The following is a 27374-nucleotide window of genomic DNA, read 5'->3' as shown; positions in this document are numbered from 1 at the left end:
CTGAGAGTGGAAAACATTGTGATAAGAAGATGAACAGCATGGTTTATACGACAATATATATGTGTGGCGTCTCGGTGGTGCGCAGTGGCTCCAGTCACTGTTTTGCCCAGACCCCAGAAATCCTAGGTTCGAATCCAGAGTCCCCTGATTTGTCCCGTTGACGTTGTGCCCTTTGGAAAAGTACTTAACACGACTTTACCCACTTCATTCAGCTGAAAATGAGTAACTAGCTTGGCTTAGGCACGACCCTCGGATAGGACATTAAATGGAGGTCCCGTTTTTAGGAGAGCCATACCTTGAGCACGTAAAAGAACCCACCACATTTATCAAAAAGAGTAGGGGTCCTTTCTGGTGTGAGTGGATCAAATAAATCTGTTCGGAAATGCAGCTTGTACTCTTCAGTACAAACCTAGTGTGTTACGCCATGAGGCGGTTTACAGAATATTCAATAAAAAAAAAGCTTTGGTAAACTGTTCATGATAGTTTATGTGTATCAGAGAATGTTAAAAAGACCTTAGCACCAAGAGTGCAAATGATATGTAAACTCAACATGTTGATTTATTCATATACGTGTGTACGTAGGTTGATTCATTTGTTGCATGAACACTTTTTTGTATGTATAGTTGTAGCAGACCTTACGAATTCGAAAGTCGCTATACTCAAGTTGTGCTGATAAAGACATTTTCTTGTGACCAGTCAGATTCTGCAGTCCTTTCTCCATGTTTTGTTACGGTTTGCTCAATAGCTACCTATTTTGGGCCAACAACTTGTATTCAGCTCTTGATAACATTACATTTGTCCATCATACATTTGGGCGTAAGTAGTTAAGTGTTATCGGAATCTACACTGCGTTCCCCTCACCATGGTGATAAACGAAAACATTGCTTTACCATAAGGCCATATTGATTTGGTTATTTGGATGACATCCTCAGGCCAGGGGACCCCAAAACTGATGCGAGCGTGGGAATAAAAATAGGTTGCTTGGTAAGATGAACAAAGCTAAACACACTTTGACTTGACATACAGAGTATGGTATATCGGATAATAGATTCTTTTTTTTGTTCTTTCACTTCTTCTTCTTTGACTTTGGAGTTGGCTTTGGTATCCGCGTTCCGAAATCCGAAATATTCTTTTTTCGATGTACAGCATATATTTTTCTCATTTTGTAGCTGCTTTGTACGAATTACAGTATGGCCGAAAACTTGTTTTTTTTTTGGGGGGGGGGGCAAACGGACGAAAATTGATGATGCCATCCATTTAATCAAATCAGCATGGCCTAAGTCCTTAGCGCACAGTTCGCCTAGAGGCTTAGTCATTTGCTTTCACGACGTCGCTAACCATTAGACGAAATTGATTTCTCAAAGCCTGCCGACTTCTGCTTGCATGCATCACCGGTTGAAAATTACTTCAGCCTTCGCACCATTTCAGCTCGTGACATCACTTCCGACCCCTCAAGGACGGGAGAACCTTCCACAGGCGGGCCTCGTTTGAACGGAGACACGAGGAGACTTAAAGTCGGGTGTTAACTTTGATCTACATGGCTTCACGGTGTTCTGACGACGTGAACGTGCATTCACAGATAAGCCACTATCTCACTGGACCCGTGACACGTTGGCGACCTCGTTGCGCCCTAAGTTGGAGTTGACTTTATAATGGGAATATCATGCAAAACATTACAAGTACATTTGTATTACTGAAAAGAACATAAATGAAATTCCTTGAGCAAGCTGTCAAATCAGTCGGTCGCAGCAAGGTCGTCAACGGGTCCGATGAGATAGGGGCTTTAAAGTTTGTTTGCTTTCTACGTCGGCGAAAAATTTGGTTTAAACGTTTGTAATGAAATATTTGTATACTCGATGACATGTCAGCTTATGTAAGGTCGAAAATGATTTTATGTTGTTAATTTTTGTATAATTTTGTTTAATTCCTTTCTTGTTTTTTTATAGTTTTTTTTAGTACAGTAACAAAGACCAAAGACAATGACATAGTGGTACTGCGCTCAAGTACAAAGCTTATATCACAGTGCCACAAAACAAGCTACACAATATCAGACAATGACAAACTTAAGCAAGTTACATTAAGCAAAAAGTTGGATAAATCAAACATGACTTAACTAAAATGAAATCAAACTAAAGCCAATAACAGATGCAAGCGGTAGACAAATTAATGCAAATACAAATACAATTTCTTGTTTGATGGCGCCGCTAACATGAGTTGAGTGCGTCGTTATCTTGTCTGTATTATGTTTATTTATATAAAATATAGTACGATTAATCTGTAACAGAAACTGCAATTGTAAGACTGAATTCTCTTCATTACCTAACATGATGTATCACCCAAAATTTTGCACGTCTGGACTCAGAGTGATATGAGAACAGTTTTGTACAGAAGTACAAGCTGGGTAAGACAACTGTCACAAGTCACACCGGGAAGGACCCCTTCTCTTTTCGATAAGTGTGTGTGTGTGTGGGGGGGGGGATCTTTCAAGCTATGTACAAACTCATTTTCACCTGAGTCGAGTGAGCAAATAGGTGTGAAGTGCCTCCCCCAAGGGCACAACATTGGAGCCTAACCGCAAGATCACCTTGCCACCATTTTACTACCGACCCCAACGCACGTAGCCACGAAAACGCATCATTGTAACGTCAACATACACTCAAAAGACGTGCTCGCACTGTTATATCTGATTGTGACGAACCGATTCGTGACGTGGTCTAGTCAGGGAAAATCCACCTCTAAAGCCGCTATCTCACTAGACCAGCAAACCGGTGGCGACCTCGCTGCGTCCTAAATTGGATTTGAGTTACCCTTGAGTTACGTACAAGTGTTACTAAAAAGACAACAAAACGCAAAAAGCGAAAAAAAGATTTGTTTTACATCGATAAAATTCGTTGAGCGCGCTGTCAAATCGCCCGGCAGTCGCAGCGAAGTCGCCAATGTGTCGCGGGGTCCGGTGAGATATAAAAGCATAGCTTGCGGCATTCCTGGAGACAAAAAGATGAAGAGGTGAACGAAAGGAAAGACAAGACACAGACGTACGCACTGAGATATGACGACAACGTAGACCACCTAGGCCTAGTTTATCTGCAGGTGTTCTTACATTCGCGGGCTCATAAGACGCATAACCGTTCCATTTCAACGTTATCCCAAACGCCCACTCAACTACTTTCAATTCTGCTGTACACATAGACTTCTAGAACTGTCTTTCATCTGAACGTCATAAGGGAATGCTGGTGGATTTTGTTGGGTGATATGACATTTCACAACGCCAGGGAAACTGTATTATCGTTCATCATTGTCTGTCCGTCCACTCCGTGTACATGTCTATGTACATGTACCTGCAATTAGCCTACGGGCAGAAATTTGCAATAAACTTTCTACATTATCTTTTGCGTCTTCTACAAAAATTAATGTAGATGACATTAAACCTAGGCGAATGCTTTGGAAAAGGTTAACTGCACTTGTCAAACCGAAACTACTGTATGGTTGTCGAGATGATTTCACACATTTCATACGAATATATCACCTCATTGAAAAGCTGTATTCCCGTAGTTTCCATAAACACCGACTCCTCTCGTTTGTGTAAATGTCACTTGCATAATATTTGGCGAAAATGGTCGTTGATTATTTGGTAAACCAAACTCTAGAATGCACGATTAGTATGGATGTATTTGAAATATTATATTGTACTGTAATAAGCCTCTGGCATTAAAACTGGCTATTTATATCGACAGCGTAGACAGACTTACTATACACGTTACTCTTATGAAAATCATAATCACAGGCCATCATATTTATCAGTACATGAAATGTCAGTAAACATAATAAATATTCCATACACTTAACAGAGGAAATCGAAGTGTTTTGACAAGAGTATTTTACTTTCACATAGAAGAAGCTTTAGAAAAACTAAAACCAAGACGAAATAAGTAAATGTCAGTAAATGTCGCAACTATATTCCACATATCCCAATAAACGATTTGTCGAAGTCATTTTATTGTAAATACAGTCAAACCTTTTGCAGAAAACGGAGGCAACATAAAAACCAGCATTCCCATTTCGTATTCACATGTCGAGTCCCTGGTTATTTGAAGTCGTAACGCATGAATGGTCCGGTTCCTAATGGATGTCAGCTTAGCTTTAGTTACAAGATTGCTGCACTGGCTTGCGCACTTCCTTTAAGCTGCCTGGAACACACTGAAAGACCTTGTATTGTTTTATTCTCAGACGGTCTGACGTGTATACATCGTATGAGTCTACTGTAGTGTATTAGATGCCTTTGCCTCGGGGGCACCACAGATATATGTGTTTGTCATTGTTATTCGTTGTTTAAAAATGATAGTTTTCACTGCATATTCTTGCCCAAATGGTCTAAATGCACAGATGACCACATCTGGTCTAAAAGATGCAAAATTTAAAACACAGAATATGTAATAAAATGCTACATTCTAACATTGAAAAGTAAAAACAAACAAAACTGTGGACTATTGTTAATTTAACGCACGTTATTTGTGGATATGTTTTAATACATCCGGACTAGACTGAAGATAGATTAAATCGGCGGCACTAAAACATAATTTGCCACATACCGAGTCTCATAAAATAAGTGGTACTTAACTTGCAGACCTACCAACTCTACTACCAACTCCCGCGTACGTGCCCGAGACATAGTCCATTAGTTTGGGTGATGGTGAAGTTGACAATGTTTCGTTTCGTCAACTTTTCCCACATCCAATCCATTAGCTATGGTAAACGTACTGGCTTCGTGTACACAGTGTGTGATAATGATCTGACAAGAGCGATAGCTGCTGCAATGAAAACCAAAAATAGTACGATTCACAGACCGCTCAAGTTTTATCATCATTTCCATAGTTTGATATTAACGATAACTAGTGTAATGGGTACCAAGAATAGCACTAATTGAAACCATTTTTCATTCAGCTACAAATAGATTTGTTGTCTACATTCAACAAACGAGCGTATACTGAGGCTACGTCTGTAGGCGCTTCATCATTGGTGAATTAACTCACATTAATGATGAAAGTACCGGAGTACCAGAGCCGAGAGTAACTACTTGTAATGGCCATTTAAAGCCTTTATCATTAGGGCAAGCTAAATAGCTATGTTCCAACTGAGAAAAATAGGGAGCATGCTGAAGTAGACCGAGGAAAGAAGAATATGAAGATGTTTTGAATAAAAAGACTCTAGTGTTTCATATTCAACTTCCATTCAACCGACGTTTCAGTGATCGCCTGTCAACCTTCCTCAGAGCAATTCTGACTGGTTCACTTTGCACTGCACCTTACAGATGCGGTCCCAGAAATAAGCAGCGACACCAATAGCTGCATGCAGTGCAAAGTGGAGAAGTCAGAATTGGCTTGAGGAAGGTGAGAGACGGTTACCGAAACATTGGTTGAATAAAACCCTTTTTTTGTACAAGAGTATATTTCTTTTTTTACTCAGTGACGTCACCTGATGAAACTATTCACGGATGAAGATGGTTTAAGTTATCTATAGTGGCTGGGGTGTCGGCATCTCCATCTACAGGCGCGGGTACAGTCGGGGTAAAAGACTGACCGCCAGACAGACATATCGATTTATCGGCTCGAAAGAATCTTTCTCCTTACATTTTATGGGTAATGTCTCATATTCCATGGCTCGGTAACCCCAACGTAATAGTTCGTTCGGTATCAAATCCAACACTGCTCTCATAAACAGTGTCATGTGTATACTCTGGGAATACTGATGAGCAAACGCTTAATGTTACTGGTGAAAGAAAATTACCGCGGGCTCATTTTACTAACTACTTAATAGAAATGGTCTGATTTCTATGTTTTTCTTATCGCCTCGAGCTTCCAATTATTTGTATACAAGGTTAGTGCACTAGTACTGCATACAGAAGGCACTCTGTAATGCTAGGGTCACATTTGTAAAGTGAGGCCCGACCAGGTAGCTTTCGGGAATGAAACATATGATATAAAATACAACCAAACACGCAAAACGTAAAAAAATAACTCCTTACCATGACTTATGCATATTCCTGATGTGAATTCCTGATAAAGGCAAAACCAGAAACGCAAACAAATGCCTAAAAAGATGTGCAAACCAAGCCGGGACCACGCTTCTGCGCGGCGATCACAACTCCACGGTGTTTCGTATCTCAATAAGACGAGTAATCACACCTAAAATATGACGTGACATTTGTAAGACATTGCTCTCGTGACAGGATATGATCATCGCTCGGCAGGCTTTCTAGTATCTCGTTATTAGTTCTAGTAGTCTGTCAATTGTTTATTTTCTGCAATAAAGGTGCAGTGAAACATGCCGACGGGTATACGATATATGGATATTAAAGCTCATCGGTGTCATAGAACAATGAGCTACAATCTAACAGACATCCAGTGGCGCTAAGCATGACGCACCGGTTGCACGTAGAAGGGCACGAAGAATGCAATAATCATGGTATCCAAGTATTCTCACGAACAGCCTACGGCGTCTATTTGTTACCGGGTCCCGGGTTGATTTCAAGTCCGATTGAAAAACGTCCCGGGGCCCGGCCGTGCCCAAAAATAGCCCGGTAACCGCAGGGTGCCCCACAGGGCCACGTAGAGGTCACGCCCGGAAGTGCAAACAAAACAACAACAACAACAACACAACAGCCCGTAAACTACCCGGTGGGCCCCTTTTTCCAATTGTGACTGTATTATTATCATTACAAGCGCTTTATCAATATATATTCAAATTGACAGATCGAATTACTAATAACCATGTAAATGCAGCTTCCTCCGAACACCTGCTCTTTTACTACACCTGCGTCACCGTGAACTTGGCGTGAAGTCATCGCGATCGCGATAATTTGATATTCTAATTTAGATACCGAGTTAGTACCTGAAAAATTTAAATCACGCCAACTAAAATCTATTTACAGTACCTTGGTCACAAAAACAGCGTTTTTCGCCCGCTCGCGATGACGTCACGTGACGCAGCGGTAGGCAAAATAAAAACTGCTGGTAGCCGAACGTAAACGTAAAATGCCGACGAGTTATTGTGCTCTTAACTGTACGAATCGGCAGGTTAAAGACTGTAACAATACGTTTTTCCGCATCCCAGTGGAACCATGGCGAAGAGCAGCCTAGCTTCGAGCGCTGAACAGGTCCGGTGATTTTCAGGAATTCTTTGCAACCAGACGGTAGTTAGGCTCGCTCCAGAAGCTTCGTCAAAAACAGACATACCAGACAACAACAAACCAGGCCGCGTGGACACCGAAAGGCCACGGCCCGGGAAGGTGTGTAGCGACCACTTTATCTCAGGTTTAATAGGTCTTATATTCATCCAAAGTACAGCCAGTAGGTACCCGTCTGAGTAATGAGGCTATTATAGTGTTCGAGACACCTCCGTTTTACGTCGCATTCGAAAGACGGACATATTTTTATGCAGCTCCAACCAAGATGCCCTTGATTCACCCGTATTCGATTGTTGTTGTCTCCATCTCGTCGATATATTTTCGTGATTCCATATTCTAGATTTCGTTGTTACTTTGCTTATCTATAGGAGACTTTTAAAGTAAGATTTATTGTCTCTAAGTCGTTACTGTTGTACTTATAGTGAGCTACTGTACGTGTTTATATCTGCCAGGGGTGGGAGGGGGGTGGCTTCGAGCCGTAATTTGTATGAAATTTTATAAGAACAGTCACAATAGCTCAAATGCCTGTAAATGTATCCCTGAGTTCCAAAAGAGCTACAAAACGTCGAGGATTAATTTTTCATTCTTAGACCGCAGCCAAAGATAAGATATATCGCGGTAAAAAGGAGTCCGCTGTTGTTTTCAGGCGGATTTACGCACCACATGGGGTTTTTCGAGCTACCGGGTTACAGGACGAGGCTCATGTGTGTATACGTCCCGGTGTGAAGCCTACTTTTGCTAATCGTAATGTCAGAGAAGTTCCAGGGGGCTGACTGGAGCTTCTCTGGCTGACAATACGATTTTGCCCCCGTGTAGATTTGCTTGGAGATTATACTTTTGCCCCTGCCAAATAAATGCCCCAACACTGCTAGGGGTTTTCCAGTATACCTTAGGGGTGAGAGAAGTGTGTCACGCCAAGGTCACGCTCTTGTGCCTTGCATGGTGGTAATTTTCAAGCAGAAGTCTGATCGAAATTTGGGAGGATCGAGGGATAGCATTGTAGAGGCTAACAGTACACTAACTTGACCCTAACCGCTAAACCCTACACCTATCCCCAACTACAGTGTAACTTCACAAATGCGAAGCAGAAATCTGGCGGGGCAGAAATTTGGCGAAATACTGGTCAGGACTTCTGCTTGTAAACAAGTACTGTACTATTGAGTAAATATGGCATTGACATAATTTATTATTATGTATGGATTCCAGATGAAACTGATTCATCTGAAGATGTGTGTTTTAATCCTTTTCAGGTGTTTTCAAGGAGCGAAAAGGCTCAGGCCATCAGAAAAGCCTGATTGTGGATTTAGCGGTCGCCATCTTGGATTTACACCCCACACCAACATGGCTACTGAGGTATCATTTGCAAGCACAATATTAAGATGGGTTCACTTGTTAAAGGGGCATATTGTAGAATCTGGTGGGCAAAAACTACAAATAGTAAGAATTTGAAAGATCTACACTAAGATTCACATTTGTAACTTATTTGTTACTTATTTCCAACATATCCCCGTCATTTTGTCACATTTCCACCATTAATAAACGACGAAAAACGCAAAACGTGTAAAATCTGGTTCATTTATTTATTAACTTGCGTCCCGCAAGTTAATATGCAAATAAGCCAGCGTAGAACGCTACGAAAAATCCGAATCGACCGTTATGGTCGGAGTTCGAGCGTCACAGGAAAATCACCACAAGTGAACAAACTTCAGAACATCGGGCGTTCGATCGCGTGTATGGTGGTTCGGCGGAATGTTGGACAAGATGGCGGCCAATTCAAGCGGCGGTGGGGATTGCGTATATAATTTTTTTTTCAAGACGTTCGCACGACACTACAAAGTCGTATCCGTACGTGATGAATATTGCTGTGCAGTGTAATAAGGTAGATTCAACTAATGATGTAGAAAAATAATCAAAAACAAAGAATTTTGTTTTATGTTCATGTCACAATATGCCCCTTTAATGAATGAATGAATGAAGACCTTTGTTGTACATTTTTGCCCCACTGGGCTAAGCACATGTCACATGTTAGCAATCATATACATGTCCATATAAATGTCTAATATACTGTACTCTTTATAACTGTCGGCTTCTCGCTTCTTGGTAATTGTATAACTATAAGTGTAGGACTAGGAGGGACAGTTGGTTTATCGAACTCAAGGCTGTAAGGAATTTAAATTTTGCTTTACTATTCAAGTACCTGAAGTAGGGAAATTTACTTTTAAAAACTTTAAAAAATGCTTTTATCGCTATCATACAAAGGACAATCTACAGTGAAATGTACTTTGTCTTCTACTTTACCTAAAGTATTAAATAAACATGATAAATGAATACTACAAAATTGGTCAATGGACCCTCTAGTTAACATGGACCTCTTGAAAGGTTTTGATATTGTATAAACAAAATGAGGCATGCATGTGTGTGCGTGCGTATGTATTTCTGTGTTCTAATGTACGTATATGTAAGTGTCAATTTATCATATTGTATTTGTACAATATGATAAATTGGAAATGGAAAAAGTGATTAGACCATGAGATCTGGATCCAGACCTTTAGGAGGAGGAATGCAACCTCTGGGTCCAGAGGCAGGGTTGCTTACCCCTAGACCCAACATGCACAACTCAGTCATGCTATCATGCTATAGTCTATTATTGATTATTGTTCTTACAGGACAGAACCCCACCAGTGATTGGCGTCCTAGGTTTCTCCATGGAGACGACCCTTGCCCTGTTGCCCAGGATGTACATGGAAGAGCTACTGTCAGAGCTGGAAAGAAGAAGCATCGAGGTGAAGCTCGCAGGTGCAGACAGGCCCAGGGGGAGGGACGACCTGGAACACGTGCTGAGGGAGGTCATGACCAGAGAGTACGAAGAAGCAGAGGGAGACGAGGGTATGGACATGAGCGACACTAGCTCTACATTCGAGCCCGGCTGTAGTAACACAAGCTCAGCATTTGAGCACGGTTCTTGGCTTCTCCAAGTGGGTAGCAGCAAACCAATATTACTCAATGACCAAGCTACTTCACAAAATGTTCAAAAACTTTCTCAGCCCACAGAAAAAGAAGGGACGTGTAGCAGGCAAGCAGCAGACATACATGTACATGTAAATGTCTCTCAGGCTCCTAGTACTGGACAGATACAGGTGAAGAAAGAGCCTATCGATCATGACTTTGAACAGTACTCGAACAGTGTTGCATGTATGACAGAACCATCAACAAGTCAAACCAATCACCCAGATGCCTGCATTGGAGAAGGGTCACAGCCTAACTCTGCCAGTTCACAGGACTTGATGGTAAGAATCAAGACAGAGCCTGGCACGGAAGAAGAGAGAGAAGATGAGCAGCAGGACATGAGAAGGGAGCCCTGTCCTTCCTCCCCAGGAGAACTGTCTCAAGAGCTGGATATGGTGGCGGTCTGCAAAGAAGAAGAAGAGGGGGACGAGCCTTCAACTGAAGAACCTGTAAAGGTGGGCTGACTAACTGTGGCTTTTTTCCTCAGGTTTTAGGGTTTGCCTTAAATATTTTGTATAAATAGTTAAAAGGAATGCTTAGGTAGGCAGTCAAAGAGAATTCAATGTCATCTTGTACATACATGTACATGCAGGTGAGTATTGGTGGCAATGGGGTAATCATACATTGTTCATACATTCGATGTCTAGTTTTCAAGAGTGCACATCTGTTTCTATAAATCAGCAAATCCTCCCTAGCTACATGTAGACTAATCAAATCCTGACATCCCTCCAGAAATCGTACATTCCTCGTCTTTCATGCAGACATTCCTGTAGGATACCAGACATTCCTCAATTTTTTAGCGGATATTCCTCTTGAAAGCAGACATTCCGGTGGAAAAGCATATCCTTCTTGGACACCCTCGCGTCTGTTGAATCAGCCGATGACCTGACAAATCGTTTATGTGCAGAACATTGCAACATCAAGAACAGAGGAGGTGGCAGCCATTCCAGCTTCTCCCTCAGTTCCAGCTGCCTCCAAGGGATCAATTACTCCCACAGCATGTAAGCAAATCTTAATTCTGTTATGATGTTAGGGCCAATGGTTTCACCTCGTCTCATACAATGCTCCAACAAGCGGGAAATTTTGGAATATTACTCCAACTGGTAGCCATACACAAAAAATTTAAACTTGAAGATGCACTAAGATTTAGACCCCAAAATTGAAAATATTCTCTAGAACAAAACCTTCATGTGAATTACCTATACAACAACTTTTTAGCATATTTGCATCATTATTTCATTTTCCTGTTGAAAATTCAGGTTGGAATGAATTAGCCTGGTTTCAACCAAGCCCCGTGTCCGCTCGCCGCCTGTAACGGCTATCCACCCGCGGGGAGGGGAGAGAAACCCCCGGACAGCTGGAGTTTGCGTCATACAGACTAGGAATGAATATGGAATGAACAAATAGTCTTTGCCTTGTCTTAAGTTTCCTTTTCTTCTTCTTCTCTTCAGCTTCCAAGTACAGTGTCAGAAGGTATCTCAGAAGATCCAAGGAGCCTGTGTTTATCTGTCCTGTGTGTGGGGCAGAAATCTTCACAGAAAAGGGAGTAAAGCAGCACAAGGCAAGACACGCACAGGCCCACAGGTTTCAGTGTGACAAGTGCCCCAAGACGTTCCTATTGAAGTCTGAATTCTCAAGACATCCCTGCTGTGTTAACAAAGAAGAGCTGAAATGTCCGTACTGTGATGGTGAATTTGATAGCAAACAAGGACTCAAGCTCCATGTTAGCTCAGAACACTCGCGGAAAACTGTGACGTGCAAAGAATGTAAGAAGCAATATGCTACAGCCTACAAATTGAGATATCATTACCAGAAAGAGCATGAGTCACCAGTAAGAAAAACATGCCGGTTCTGTAGCAAAAATTTCAGTACAAGATCGGCAAGAAACACACACGAGGCGATTTGCAAGAACAGTGACTCCTCTAGTTCAGTACAACACATATGTGATGAATGTTCAAAAGTATTCACATCAAAATGGAACCTGACAAGACACATGTCAACGCACATGGATTCAAAAAAGTGTGCCGTTTGCAAGAAAATGTTCAGAAATGATCAGCTGCTCGGTGAACACATGATAACGCACACAGGTGTACGGTGCAATGTCTGCTGGAAATGGTACAAAGATAACCATTGTTTATCTAAACATGTGAAATATCGGCATCCGGAAGGCAACTGTCAATGAGTCTGGAGACAATATGATTCTTTCTTCCATTCATTGATGAAAATGCTTATACAGTATGTCAATTATAGAGAGTATAGACTTATTATGATTCATAAAAACAGTAGTTATTAACCAAGCATACATGTATTTTGTTTTATGGGAAATAAAATTGACCTCTACTGATGTATTGTTACACTGAACTCATGTCTATTATAGCTATAAGTTATACAAGTGTCAACAACAACATTGTGGTCAAAACTACATGTGCTGGAGAGAGGGGTGTAAACCCTGTTATGTCTTGACACGCACACTGATATTTTGGCTAAAACTCATTGTTTTGCTTGCCAGACATGCAATAACGCTGCCATCAAACCCTTGTACAGAAGTGATGGCCTGCTGCACAGATCATCCTCATTCCAAACTGCCACAGTTCTCAATCTGAAAACAAACTTACCTGTAAAGCCGGCACCCTTTGCCTTCGAATTGGAGGGTTCACATTAGCAGATCAGGAAGCAATTTGTCAGGACATCGGCTGATTCCACAGGCGCACCGGGTTGTCTGAGAATGATATGCTTTTCAAGAGGATGGTCCGCTTTTAAGAGGAATATCCACTTAAAAATGGAGGAAAGTCCGCTTTCCTCGAGGAATGTCCGCTTAAAAGTCAAGGAATATATGCCTCTCCGTAGGAATGTCTGTTTTCAAAAGGATTGTCTGGATTTGACTGGACAGGGGTGGTTGAAAGATAGAGTAGTGGCCTAAATGATAAATCACAGCATAGGGGGTCCAAATCACGGCATTGGGGACCCCTATGCTCAAAAAATTATGCTAGCAAGAGCACTGATACATTGGACATAGATTTGATCTCTAATACACCTGTGTCTGTATTGAAGGGTAAATCAGTAAGTCATCCCTAGCTACATGCAGACTGATGGTAAGGCTCTATGGGGCATGTTCTGACTATTCATCTTTAATAGTTGTAGTTGTATTCAGTTGTTAATGAGAGTGTGTCATCAGAAGCAACATCAGTGTCATCAGTTTTAGCAGCAGTATTTGCGAGTCTACTTGTATACACAACTAGTAACCCTTAGTTGCCAAATGTCTGGTCACTGCTCTTGCAAGAGAAAACTTGGTACAAACAAACAAAGAAAACAAAAGCTTACAAATTTGATACTAGTCTAAGGCTGGGAAAAACTAGTTTCTACTTTTGAAGGGTTAGACTCAGGGATAGCTTCCAACTAGTATTATCACACATCTCCTGTTACGTATGTCAAGTAGTCAGATAAGAGGATAAATGACCTATTCGACTGTTCCACCATATAGGGGAAGAGGACTCGTTGTGTTCCCATTTGTCCCAAGGAACAACTTCCCGCGGTTGAAGCTGACCGACATTCCGAGGGAGCGCAGAGCAATAGCATCACACAGAGGAGTCATCGCTTTGCTACTCTGAATGAACAACAGCTCGACGAATTAGAAGACGGAAGAGTAGAAAAAACAACAGAGAGGGCAACTAAGTGGGGTGTAAACCTTTTCAAAGGTGGGTTTTCTTTTCTATTTTGTTAAGTGATCAGCATAGATACAATTGCATAATTTTATCTAATATATATATGAATAAATGGTTCAAATTTTGTATTGTTTGTCAGAGGTGTCTATTACATAGTAAGTATTCATACGATCCTTACGGAAAACATATTCCTTACGGAATTTGTACAATCAACTACTAGAATGCTTACAGAATTTATATGATCCACTGCTAAGAAACATAGTACGATCCTTACCAGGGCTCGAAATCTATTTTAGGGAATAGGTGCACTGGTGCACCTAACCCAAGTATCTACATTGTAGGTGAACAGAAATAATTAAATAAAATGAAGTAGAATGTCAGCAAAACGTAATTACAAGCCCTACTGCCTTTCTTTAGAACTTCAATCTGTAATTCTATAGCTGCATGTAGCTTCTAATAATACATCAAACAAAGAACAACAAAAGTTATACATTTTCTGATCATGATATTCGAATTTCAAGAATTTTCCGTATACTAGAAAGAAAATAAAGGCTTTGACTTGACTTGACTAGTGTGCAATAGTACCTTTACCCTGAGCCTACAGAAATATCTCGGTGCACTGGTGCACCCACCATCAAAAAGTAGGTGCCCAGCTCCAATTTTGGGTGGCAGTACCCAAAAGTGTACATACACCCAGTATTTCGAGCCCTGCTTACCAATTTGTTGGACCACATGACATCAGTGGGAAAATCAACATGGCGGACACTGGAGAAGGTGTGTGCTTCCATTCTTTTTCCTTAACAATAACTTAACTACTCCCTTTTCCCCCAATCGCTAAATTTTCTTACCATATTTTCCCAACTAAGCCTATAGTTTCGCTGAAAACTTGAGATTTCATTAATTGTAGACAAGAAGCAAAACTGAAGTTGCAGGAAATGACTTCCATTTGTGTCTGGAAAAGGCAAAATGTAACAGTTGCTCTCCTCTTAGGTGCGTGCCCCCCTCTAGACCTCCCCCTCACAACACATATCAAGTGGTTGGCACCCTCCCTCCATCCTACTCTATATTTCTGGGGAGATCCTCCAGGCTGATAATAGGAATGTATTATCTCTTCAATTTTCGTGTTTTCTTCTGCTTGCTCATGAGGGAGGCCCAAAATAAGATGGAGTGACAATCTATCTAAACACCTGGGCCCTACATGTACATGGCCAAGAACCGCTCAACACCGAGGAAAGCCTGGAGTCTGACAAGAGAGGGGTTCGTTCAAAGGAGTGATAACACCCTGGAATGATGATGATCATGATCATGAGGTTAATTTCAACAATGTATCCCCATTCAGGTGCAGAAGTACTTGTACATCCTGATCCAGCACCTAAACTCCCCTTTGCCTGCAGTATCTGTGAGAAGACTTTTAAGACCAAGAAAGGACTTCGCTTACACGAGCAGGGCTACCACAACAACAAGTACCCCTTTCGCTGCGACGTGTGCGGAACTGGTGTCTTTTCCCGTACAAGATTGCTTGAACATTACAATAAACATCTCAAGAAAGGGCTATACGAGTGCAAGGTCTGCAACAAGGCTTCATTAACCGCATCTGGTCTACAGTACCATAAAGAACTTCACAAGACAGCGCCAACACCGCACAAGTGCAGTTTATGCGATAAAACATTCTGCATAAAAAAGAACATGCTGGAGCACTTGAAGACCCACACTGCACGATTTGAGTGTAATGCATGCGATAAGATATACAAATCTAGGAAGTCTTTGGTCAAGCATCACAAAGACACCCATAACGAGAGTGCCAGTAAGGACTTTGTATGTACTGTCTGCAGTAAGACCTTCCGTACAAAACAATACCTTTCCCAACATCTAGTGCATCACTCAACAGTGAGGAAGTTTGTGTGTGAGCTCTGTGGGAAAAAGTTTAAAACCAAGCAGCACATGCAAGTGCATCAAGGGAGTAAAAATTGCAAACCCAGACAAGCTGATAATGATGAGGAAAGCATTTGGAGGACAAGTGAAAACACCATTTGATGTATTATTATTGTGTACCACAGATACATATTTGTTTGTGAGTAACATTATATATATGGGTATGTTTGTTTGAAAAGAAGAATGAATATTAGTAGTTGAAAGAATAAAAAGTAGTAGAAGTATCCAGTTTTGATTATACCGCTGCCGAGGTCCCTGACACGGGTGGCAGCAGTCGGCTAGTATTCACACTGCTCTTTCAAGCGGCTCTGTCCAGCGGGCCTAGGCTGGTGAGGCCGCACACCTAAATGTCCTTCCTGACACAGGATTTCTGCCTGGCACCTACATTTTGTTTTTAAAAGCATTCAATCATGGCTTACAGAGCTGCAAATTTGGTTAAGGCCAACCTTGTGCAAATTTGTTTTAGAGCAATATGTGTGCACAACTGTAAAGACCCTTGTTCATGTTGAACTGTTACTATTAAAAATGTAGTTTCCAACTAAATGCTTTTTCTTTCCATTTACTGGTTGTTTGTTTTCATTTTACAGTACTGGTAGCACAGTAAGATACTCTAATGTTGTTAATGAACAAGCACTTTCAGTTCAAAAATCAAATACTTTCTTGAAATTAGACAGGTTGTCGCAATTGCTTATCACCCATTCTTAATATGATTAAATTATCAGTTAAGGACAAAACAGAAATGATAACCTTCTGCCTGCTAGCTAACTCTGTAACCAACAGGGAATTGGGTACCTAACAGCTAATCAGTATGCTAAAGGTTAAACCCTGGGAGTGCCAATCTACATGTAGGTCCACAGGAAGAAATGCCGGGGATGCTGAAGAGGTTGTCTGTGGGGCCCTGCTAGAGTCTGGCCTCCAGGGTAAGAGGATTCCATCAGACGTGCCACACTGCTCTGCTGCAGATTAGTCTCCTCTCTAGCTAGTTGGTCTACACTACACCGATATGTCGCTGGCCTGGTAACCATACCATCAGGAGCTCCAGGCAGATTAGTGTACGTAGGTGGTTATACGGCCTTGGCTTAATTACTTCGTTCCCGAAGCGATAACTCGATATGCCAGCTGAAAAGACAGGCTGACAGAAACAGGCCTATGTTTATCAGACAGGGCCAAGTAGAACATCCCTAAGCCGGCAAGTAGAGACTGGTGACCAGGTTGATATGTCTCCTATGAAGCCTGCATCAGTGCAAGTTGAGGTTTCTGGTGTTCAGCAGGATGGGATAAGTCAAGTGTCAAAATACCGTAGAAAAAAATGGAAGTCCCGAGGCCGCCATCTTGAGTCTGCCGCTCATGTCACTTGACCCAGGTGTTGGTCCAGGAAATTAGTCTGTGTGCGATTAGCATGTAATTGGTATGTACTTAGGACTGTATGTAATCCATAAAGATCATAATATGTTTCTTGGATGAGTGTGGATCGAATGAATTCAATCAGGATCGTATGTTTCTTAGTAGTGGAACATATGAATTCCGTAAGGATCGTATCTTTTCAGTAAGGATCTTATACATGTAGGCAGCCCTGTTTGTATTGTACACAGGAAAACTAACATCATTATCAGCAGCCTAATGTAGTAAATGAAGTTGAAAATGAAGACTTTTTTTCAATGTTGTGATTTCAGCATGGCTACAGGCAAGAGACATGAACACAGCATTCGAGGAACTACCACCTCAAGAGTTGGCACTACTACTGAGACAGTTCTACGGAGAGGTACGGAAAGATGATGGCACTCCATATTCCAAGTCAACCTACGCATGTCTGAGAGCAGCTATTCATCGTCACCTCACAGGACGCCCCTACCAGTGTACGTATAACATTTTAAAAGACAAAGAGTTCCAAGCTGCCAATAACTTGTATATGGGAGTTCTCAAGCAGCTGAAGAGAGATGGAATGGACACTACCAAGGCATATCCGCCCATCCTAGCGTGTGACATCAGCAGAATGTTCCAGACAAAAACGTTGAGCGTTGACGATCCGGTGTCTCTCCAACGACTGGTGTATTTCTACCTCGTTTTCTTCCTGTGCCGAAGAGGTGACAATCTGCGGAACTTTAAGACGAGCGACTTTGTCGCCAACACAGATGAAGGAAGAAAATACTACACTTTAAGGAACAATGAACATCCGACGAGCCACTCCACTCCAAGACTATATGCATCTTCCAGTGACACACGTCCATGCCCAGTCCAGGCACTTGAGCTGTACTTGAGTAAGCTGCAAGACGGATGCCCATTCCTTTTCCAGAGACCAAATCCAATGTGGAACCCAGAGTCCAGTGCCCTGTGGTACTGTAATCAACCTGTTGGCCATAACAAGCTTGGCAGAATGATGAGAGACATATCACGAGCTGCAGGTTTGAGCAAAGCCTACACTAACCACAGTGTCAGGGTTACAGCTATCCAGGCTCTTGATGAGCTGGGATTGAAACAGGGGTTATAATGGGCCTATCTGGTCACAAGAATGAATCTTCCGTCTGTAGGTACAAACGTAATTCTACAGAGAGGCAGAAGGAGGCTTGTTCAAGTGTATAAGAAGCAGCCCTTGATCTAGACTCTCCTGACGATACGGATGACTCTGAATCGTAATGTGAGAAACTTTCAGACTCCAACAAAGCAGCACTAGGTCAACCTGATCCAGGTACTTTGTACTCATGCCCAGGTAGCCTCCTTTGCAGGCATTTGGTGCAGCGCCGGCATTTTTTTTTTTAGCGCTGCTTAGCGATTTTCAGCATATTGGAGTCAAGTTGTTTTGCTGGGGAAATCGTATTGCTTCCACAGGTGTCAATATGATTTCTCTGGCAAAAGAACCTGGCCTATATATTGAAAATCACGAATCAACACAACCCCCCCCCTAAAATAAACGCCACAAGGCCTGGAAAGGAGGCTATTAATTTATGCCCAGGCAGGAGAGAAGGCTTCAAACAGTCTCTAGTCCATGTCACAGGCTGATAAAGACACAGTCATGTGCCTCAGTAGAAGATGTCACAGATCAACACAACCTGTGTTGATAGAGACACAACGGCCTCAGCAGAATGGAATGAGTCAAGCAGTCAGCAGTCCATGTCACAGATTGATAGAAGCACACATGCCCCAGCAGAAGGGAATGTTTCGTACAGTCTGCAGTCCATGTCACAGATTGATAGAAGCACACATGCCCCAGCAGAAGGGAATGTTTCGTACAGTCTGCAGTCCATGTCACAGGTTGATAGAAGCACACATGCCCCAGCAGAAGGGAATGTTTCGTACAGTCTGCAGTCCATGTCACAGGTTGATAGAGAAACAAATGCCCCAGCAGAAGGGAATGTTTCGTACAGTCTGCAGTCCATGTCACAGATATATAGAAGCACACATGCCCCAGCAGAAGGGAATGTTTAAATGTTTAGTTTGCAGTCCATGTGATTGTCACAGGTTGATAGAGACAGACATGCCTCAGCAGATTAGGGAATGTTTTGTTCAGTTTGCATTCCATGTCACATTTGTACAGTGGACAAGTTCACTTTCATGAACCTGTTATCTTTAACTTTACTAGTTGTAATGTAAATAACAGAGGAATGGGCAGTCACTGTCAAGTTCAGTGCAAATAATGCCAGATACTTTGTTGCCATGCTGCATTACACATTTTGTTGGTTTCGAACCATACTACAGTTTAACCTTTAGCACACTGTTGTAGCCGTTTGACACCCAATTCCCTATTGCCCGGCATTGGTTACAGTTAGGCAGCAGGGAGAAGGTTATGAAAAGAGTTTGACATGTTAAGGCCTAAGTCACTTTAAAGTTCTTCAAAATTAATGATTAAGCGTAAATGACCCGCCCCAAGTGGTATATAGTATCATAGGGCCTGGTCATTTGCTTATGATCACCACCGAATAAAAACACTCAGTGAGTTATACAGGACTTGTCTCGCTCATGTGTCAGTTTGATATTTGATAATGTCTATATGATGGTAACATTTATGAACCGCCTATTCCTCAGTGTATATGGTGTCATAAGGCCTGGTCATTTGCTTTAACCACTGAATAGAATCACCTCATTCAGTTCACTTGAACTAAAGTGAATGCGTACGTGTGTATGGTGTGATAAGGCCTGGCTATACCTTAGCTCACTCTGTGGTTTTATTTTGGTGGTTATAACAAATGAGCAGGCCTTATGACACCATGTACACACCGGGGAAGGTCATTAACCCTTACTTGTCACTGCGTGGTTAATATCAATCATAGTGTTAGAGGAGATAAGCATATGGTGTGCGGAATACAGACACGGCCTATTTTTGCTTATAGCGTATCTCATACCTCGTGCGGTTGGCCAATCTTACTGCGTGCTTGCGAACCCATCGTGGGCGATGAATGGCCTTTATGATGGGTTCAGAGCACATTATGTCTCAGGCCGATGGACTTTTTATGGGGTTCTTGGTTTGCTGCGTACCGACATCGATCCCAAGTTGATCACAACAAAATAATATTGTAGAAGGCGTCTCACGGGGGATATATAGTGCCACAGGCGAATTGAGATGGAGAGTATATTAAGGCCCCCATTCCACTAGACGGCGATCGCGCTGCGACCGGAATCGGATTTGTGTAACCCTTCATTATTGGAATGTCGTGCAAAATGTAAAAGTATGAATGAAAAGACAAGACACACAGAACGTATTAGTATTCGTTTTTCATCTATGAAATTCGTTTTTTGAACCTTTGTATATTCATGAGAAGCCGAAATGGTCATACAGGCTACTTTTCATTGAGGTCATAAGACAAGAGATAAGGGACAGACAAAATATAAGAGGCTACAAATTGCATAATGTAAGTCCTAATAACTCTTATCAACATGTATCACTACATATGCATGGTACAAAACATACAGCGAAACCAAGTTGAGCGCTCTGTCAAATCACTCGGTCGCAACGACGTCGCCGCCCTAGTGGAATGGAGGTGTAAGTAAAGCCCCCCTCTCACTGGACCCGCGGCACGCTGGCGGCGTCGCTGCGTCCTAAACTGGATTTGTGTTACCCTTGACTTTATAATGGGAATATCATTCAAAACATACAAGTATGACCTAAAAGACAACAAAACACACAAAGCTTAAAAAGATTCGTTTGTCGATGAAATTCGTTGAGTGCTTTGTCAATTCGATCGGCCGCAGCGACGCCGCCAGCGTGCCGCGAGTCCAGTGAGAGGAGGGCTTAAGTCACACATGAAGCAGAGCATCACGTGAAGAGCAGGGCTGGTTTCTTGTGAACAGGAATGTCGTGACTTCCCCGGGGGCGCCGTCACACGAGATATTAACAGCCGGGAAGGTGTGCGCGAGGCGGCCCGAGTTGACATGACATCCATGTGATGCCTGATACGACAGCTCCGTGCACAGAATGATGATTGTGTCATTGCATGGCCCGTAATGGGGACATTCGCGGTTCATCTAAGGTGACCAGCTAGGTGTTCTTTTCGACGAGTAACGGTGTGCATGGTATTTGGGAAGCGCCGAAAATTACATCGAAATGTGAACGAGAATTAAAACGAAAGCCAGAGAATTTCCATTTCGACAGATGAAAAAGTACTTGAAAGTTAATTTCTTTTTATACAACCACATCATTTTCTCGTAAGCGTTTCGGTGGATTTGGGATGCCTTGCCAAGGCATGATACGCTTCCCTTGCTTTCCGCAAGGTGGCGCTCAGGCAAGAATCACGTGAAGAGCAGGGCTGGTTTCTTGTGAACAGGAATGTCGTGACTTCCCCGAGGGCGCCGTCACACGAGATATTAACAGCCGGGAAGGCGTGCGCGAGGCGGCCCGAGGTGACATGACATCCATGTGATGCCTGATACGACAGCTCCGTGCACAGAATGATGATTGTGTCATTGCATGGCCTGTAATGGGGACATTCGCGGTTCATCTAAGGTGACCAGCTAGAGGTTTGATTCATATTTAACGACGGTGACGGTAACGGCGTCCATTTGAAATATAAGCTGCGCTGCATATCACTTGGTATTTAGGAAGCGCTGAAAATTACATCGAAATTTGAACGTGAAGTGAAACTAAAGCCAGAGAAAATCCTTTCCGAAAAATACATAGACCATTTAAAGCAAATTTCTTTTTGTAAAACCGCATCCTTTTCTCATCAATGTTTCCGCTGATTTGAGATACCTTACCAGTTACCAGGGCTCTGCACTTGCTTGAATTATCGCAAGGTGGCGATGTGGCAATGATGTTTTCCCAAACAGGACTGTAGTGATGTGAAAATAACTCTACGTCCAAATGACTAACCAGCCCGATAAAGTTATCCAAAAAAAGAATCACGATGGAAGACAATGCCTTTCTTTTGATGCTGCTGCCAGAACGCGAAATGCTAGACATTATTTTGAATCACTCATATATGATAGTTTTTATCTACATGTACTTTATGTTTGTATTCCATCCATTCGTCGCTGTATCATACATAGTTACCTTTAAAGAACAGGTCGGTCATCGACCGTTGCATCCCTGTTACTCTTCAAAATCGAAAGACGGCCAAGTCTGCTCTTGTGTGTCAAAGAGAGACATCTTGCGGGATAGAACTGTACATGACGAGAAGCATCTCGATGCATGAAGGTCGCACACAGAATTGTGCCCCCTAAAAGAAAACGGACTGCGAGTCGCTCTTTGTGCTGTTTCATCCAAACACCCTCTTCTATTCACTATTAAGTAAAGTCCCGTTTAAAAAGAACAATTAGTTGTGTGAGCCACTGTCCTATATACTCGTTATATTGAGCATCTATATCATCCTGGTAGTCATTCTTGTCCGATGATGACAAGCGATGTCATAATCTATTCGTTTATTCATCATATGAATACACAGAGTAAAATATACAAATGTTGAGCATCTATATCATCCTGGTATTCATTCTTGTTTGATGATGACAAGCGATGTCATAATCTATTCGTTTATTCATCATATGAATACACAGAGTAAAATGTACAAATGACCAAAATGTTGAGCCTCTGTATCATCTTGGTTGTCATTGTTATTCGTGTCCGATGATGACATGCGATGTCATAGTCCGTTTGTTTATTCATTATATGAATATGAATTACCTATGGTACAAGTTGAACATTGGTGCAAATCTCTACAAATGTCATCGGAAATCCTTGGAAAACCCCAGACCTTGCCCTTGACGTTGTATGTACATGTTTACATGTAGCGTGACTATCTAGAGCAACCATCTGGCGAGCGTTTCAAGTAATCCAATTACTACGCTAGAAAATCACTGCTTGAACAGACAGATTTCCGCGTTGAAAACCTGTGTATACCTGCTAGGAAATTCCTAATTTCCACGGGTTTCAATGAGTTCCCACAGTGAAAATGCGATGTGTCCCTTTTGGGGAACCTATGCACATCTGTGTAAACGGACCATTTGCGTGTCCACGATGTGTCCTTCGATGAAAATCTGTGCGCACAAGTGTGTAAACGTGTGGACATGTGTGGAAATTACATCTGTCGGCCTTTGTGTCCGAGCGAGTGGTGCATAATTTAGCAGTAATTATCGCGTAATTATCACATAGTTAGATAGCGTCAACCAATCAGAAGCCTCCATTTCCTTCGGTTATGACGCCATAATGCAATAAAAGTCCCATAAGTGGTGTTCAATTAGTCATGGGTGGTGTTCAATGATTTTGACCAATCAGAGGGAGCTATGGTAGTGACTAAGTGGTGTTCAATGATATTGACCAATCAGAAGGACACCCAGAAGGGAGGAATGATTATCATCATTAATCCTCCCTTCTGGGTGTCCTACAGAGTATAGTAGAGTAGATTTGAAAACACGATTTGTATGCAAAGATTGTAATGTTGTGAAAGATTTTCTGTGGAAGTTTTAGTTTCAAAATGAAATCTGTAATACAGTACTCTGCACAGAAATGACAAATGTAAATTTTCACATGCATTTCTCAAATTGGACTGATGCATTAACATGTAGTAAGAGATCAATGTGCCATATAGGTATCTTTTACTCTTATATGGGTCAGTTTGGATAGGCTATGTGATAATAACGTTAATGACCCGCCTGTTCCTCGGTGCATATGGTGTCATAACGCCTGGTCAGGTGCTATAACCACCTCATAAAACCACCTCGTTCGCTTCGCTCACTCGGTGGTTTTATTCGATGGTTATAGCACCTGACCAGGCGTTATGACACCATATGCACCTCGGGGCGGGTCATTAACCCTTAATTATCACCTAATTATCTTCCCAGTTGGTCTAACCACGCGGCCCGTCCAGACACATCCGGGTACTCCTTCAAAATACCTTTTGTCATTGAAAGTAGCGTCGTTGCTATGCTACTACGCCCGGAACCCCCCCCCCCCCCCTCCGGGACACCCCCCTGCCCCCTCCCAGCCCCCTGCCTTATACCACCTCGTCATACCGAAAGCACACAGAATCATTGTTCGTAAAGATTGACATTTTATTCACTTAATTAGAGATAAACAACAACCAATACATTCCAGCCGATACATTCTCTCAATTACATACATTTACATTTTACACATGCAGTCTTTTAAAGCGTTCACAGTTACACACAGACTAAGCTAACAATACCAAGACAAAAGGTGAAAACGTACGAAGTGTCTGAATGAAAATTAACAAAACAATACAGGTACATTTAACATTATTTCGAAACATGTACAAAACTCTAACAAATCTATTAGGTTAACCAAGGAGGTTTAATCTCCTTGGGTTAACAGCTACATGCATTGATAAGTTTGAATTCTACATGGATTTCAAATGTTGTTGTCTGCAATTCTGTCTAACTGCTGCCCTCTAGAGGCAGAAAGTCATCGTTTTCATCGAACTGAGGTAGTCAGGCCGAACTGTCCAGTGGCGCAGTAGTGTCAGGCTAAAACCTAGCCGCACGGTCCGTATGACTCGTCGCTCGTTGCTTTACTGTATCCAGACACGCCGCTGCAATGTCCACATTCTTCATCCGACACGGGTTGAAAAGTCCGGGGCGAAGCCGTAGTCAAAAGTCCGGACTGTCTTGCTTTACCAAGGAGGTCATTTGTCCATATAATCTCCGTGGCTTTACAAGGAAGTCACAAAGGTAGCTTCCTGTCGCGATGTTCTGTGTTCAAACGCCGTGCATCAGTCTTGTCGTAGAATAGAAACCAGGCTCAAAATAATCCCAGGCAGGAGTCAAATAACCCACGCTAGTATCCAGACACAGAGATAGCAACAACATACATCTGCACATCTCAAATACAAACTGAAAGATTTGAAAATGGTGACAAGAACCTTGATTGGTCCCTGCTTTTTAAACCACGTGCTAACCGAGAAATACTATTGGATGTCCCTTTTTACTAGAATTTGCATTGACACAGAAATAATTACTTGTGAAACACCGTGTATGTCTATTGCATACATTCAGATTTGAGCAGCCTGATTACTAGTTTTTCACAGATTAACAATACCTTCCTAGGACGGTGTTAAAACATGCGGCCGTGTCTTATGAATAATGACGACAGCCTGATAAATTAGTAGGTTAACAGTAAAAGTTGCAAGTAAATCGTTCTATCGACGATATAACCGGCGAGGAAATTAGAATACATCAAGTCAAATATATAACATGTCATGTTCCAAAACAACATTTACTAAAAGGCAATGGACGCCATTCAGTGCAAGGTGAACATGTTACATGTATGTGTGTGTGTTTTACGGAGACACGGACCTATGTCGATAATAGTTCGCGTGTGACGTAGTTAATCTTTCTATTAATCAAAGTGATACACATAGCAGTCTAGATTCATGTGACTTGAACGAACATCACAGCCGGTACAGAAAATTAATACAGAAAGATAAGATTTACGTTCAGTTTTTTGGCGCCCTTGTCATAGAAACAAAAGCCCAGACAGCACAATACACATCAAATCGGTGTTTATTTTTGCAACGGGCAAATGACTATTTCATAAAAGCACAGATTCAAATCAACTCGTAGATCATAGACCCAAATACAGAAGATCGCGAATGGTCGATGATAAACTAACTTCGCCGGCTACAGTGAGAACATTTGCTTGCAAGTTGAACCCTCTCTCCGTAGCCGACTCCCTTAGCATACTATTCAATCCTTGATCTATTTGGCCAATTTCTACTGTTATCCCCAGTCATCCTCGGGGCCTTTTAGAGGCTATGTCGATGACGTACGGTCCAGGTTTGGGGATAAGGTTTCGAACCCAAATCACCCGTATATTTTGTACCTATGGAGCAGTGACGTGAAACAAGAACTTCAATGTTAGATATCGAGTTCTGTGGTTTAATTTGGGAACAATGATATGCTAATTATACTCCGCGTGGGTACGTCGTGTTGTCTTTGTTTACAACGTGACTCAGGCTCAGAGTCAGACAAATGGGAGTCAAAATTGCACCAAGAGGCGCCAATGTTTGCAATGAAAACGCAAAGCAGGCAATATGCTGGAGTTCTCCTTAATCAACGACTCCGACCCATACGTCAATGTTTATAAGAGTGAAATCATGAGAGCATTCGTTTTGTTTTCAATACAACACCATGCCACACCAAGCCACACATTTAATGCGTTATCGTTTGGCACCAGTATTTTAGGCTTTCCAGATTATGTAACGAATTAGACACATATCAGGGGTTTACACAATGAGGTTTTAAAAAATCATAGGTTTACGTCATTTTACCCAGGGCAAAAAGTTTAAACAATTACTCATGATCAGGCAAGGCGCTCCTTGCTCGAGGTAAATTTTCACGCACTTCACAAGTCTCTATTATCATGGTTAATTATTCTCGGCACGAGATGTTTCCTAAGGTGGGAAACTTTGGACACTTTGTGTGCACTTTTGTGTGCACATGTGTCCAATCTTGGTGACACGGGTGTAGGAAAGCCGTGTACACAGCAAGGAAATGTTGGGTTTCACCATAGTGCCCAAGCTTGCAAACTTGTGGAAATCTTTGTTTCCATGCAGTGAATTGAATTGTATAGTTGAACCTAACACCTACAAGTAGAAACGCAGTATATCTAGTTTTGCTTAGGTCCTAATTGGAAAAAGGGGCACTGCCGGGTAGTTCACAGGCTGTTTATTTTCGCACTTTCGGGCGTTACCCCAACGTGGCTCCGTGGGACACCCTGCGGCTGCCGGGCTATTTTTGGGCCCGGTCGGCACCCTGAATAATTTCAAGTCGGACTGAAAATCAACGCGGGACCCGGTCAACAAATAGACGCCGTGAGCTAATCGTGCGAGCACCGGGAGGTACTCCCGCCGGTACCCGGCAGTCCGCGGGAAGAAATTTGTGACTTCGAGGCCCGGCCGGGACTACACTCACTACGGGTGCCGGCTCAATTGGGACCTAAGCATAACGTCATCATTATCATCATCATATCAGGCGGCTTGCACGGACTAAGGCTGCCCTCTCCCTCCAGTCGTCACGGCCCGCCATTAGTTGGTCTGGTTCTTCAGACCTCACCCCTACATCCCCAGCAAGTTGGTCTATGTAATGCTAGGGTCACATTTCCAACCCGGGGCCCGACCGGGCAGCTTGTGGGAACGAAAACTATGACATAA

The 27374-nt window shown here is 42.3% G+C and overlaps 1 protein-coding gene across 1 annotated transcript; it reads left to right on the top strand.

Moving 5' to 3' along the window:
- Positions 1-7238: 7238 nt before the first annotated feature.
- On the top strand, positions 7239-19718 carry LOC136434722 (uncharacterized). Its single transcript, XM_066427746.1, has 5 exons — positions 7239-7285; positions 8434-8536; positions 9850-10644; positions 13671-13884; positions 17457-19718. Exons 2-5 carry the CDS (start codon positions 8525-8527, stop codon positions 18269-18271), a joined length of 1836 nt encoding a protein of 611 aa, XP_066283843.1. The 5' UTR covers positions 7239-7285; positions 8434-8524; the 3' UTR covers positions 18272-19718.
- The last annotated feature ends 7656 nt before the right edge of the window (positions 19719-27374 follow it).

This window comes from Branchiostoma lanceolatum, chromosome 5, assembly GCF_035083965.1.
Source record: "Branchiostoma lanceolatum isolate klBraLanc5 chromosome 5, klBraLanc5.hap2, whole genome shotgun sequence".
NCBI lineage: Eukaryota > Metazoa > Chordata > Leptocardii > Amphioxiformes > Branchiostomatidae > Branchiostoma > Branchiostoma lanceolatum.
The sequence above is the reverse complement of the archived record's forward strand: the minus strand, read 5'-3'. Positions and strand labels throughout refer to the sequence as shown.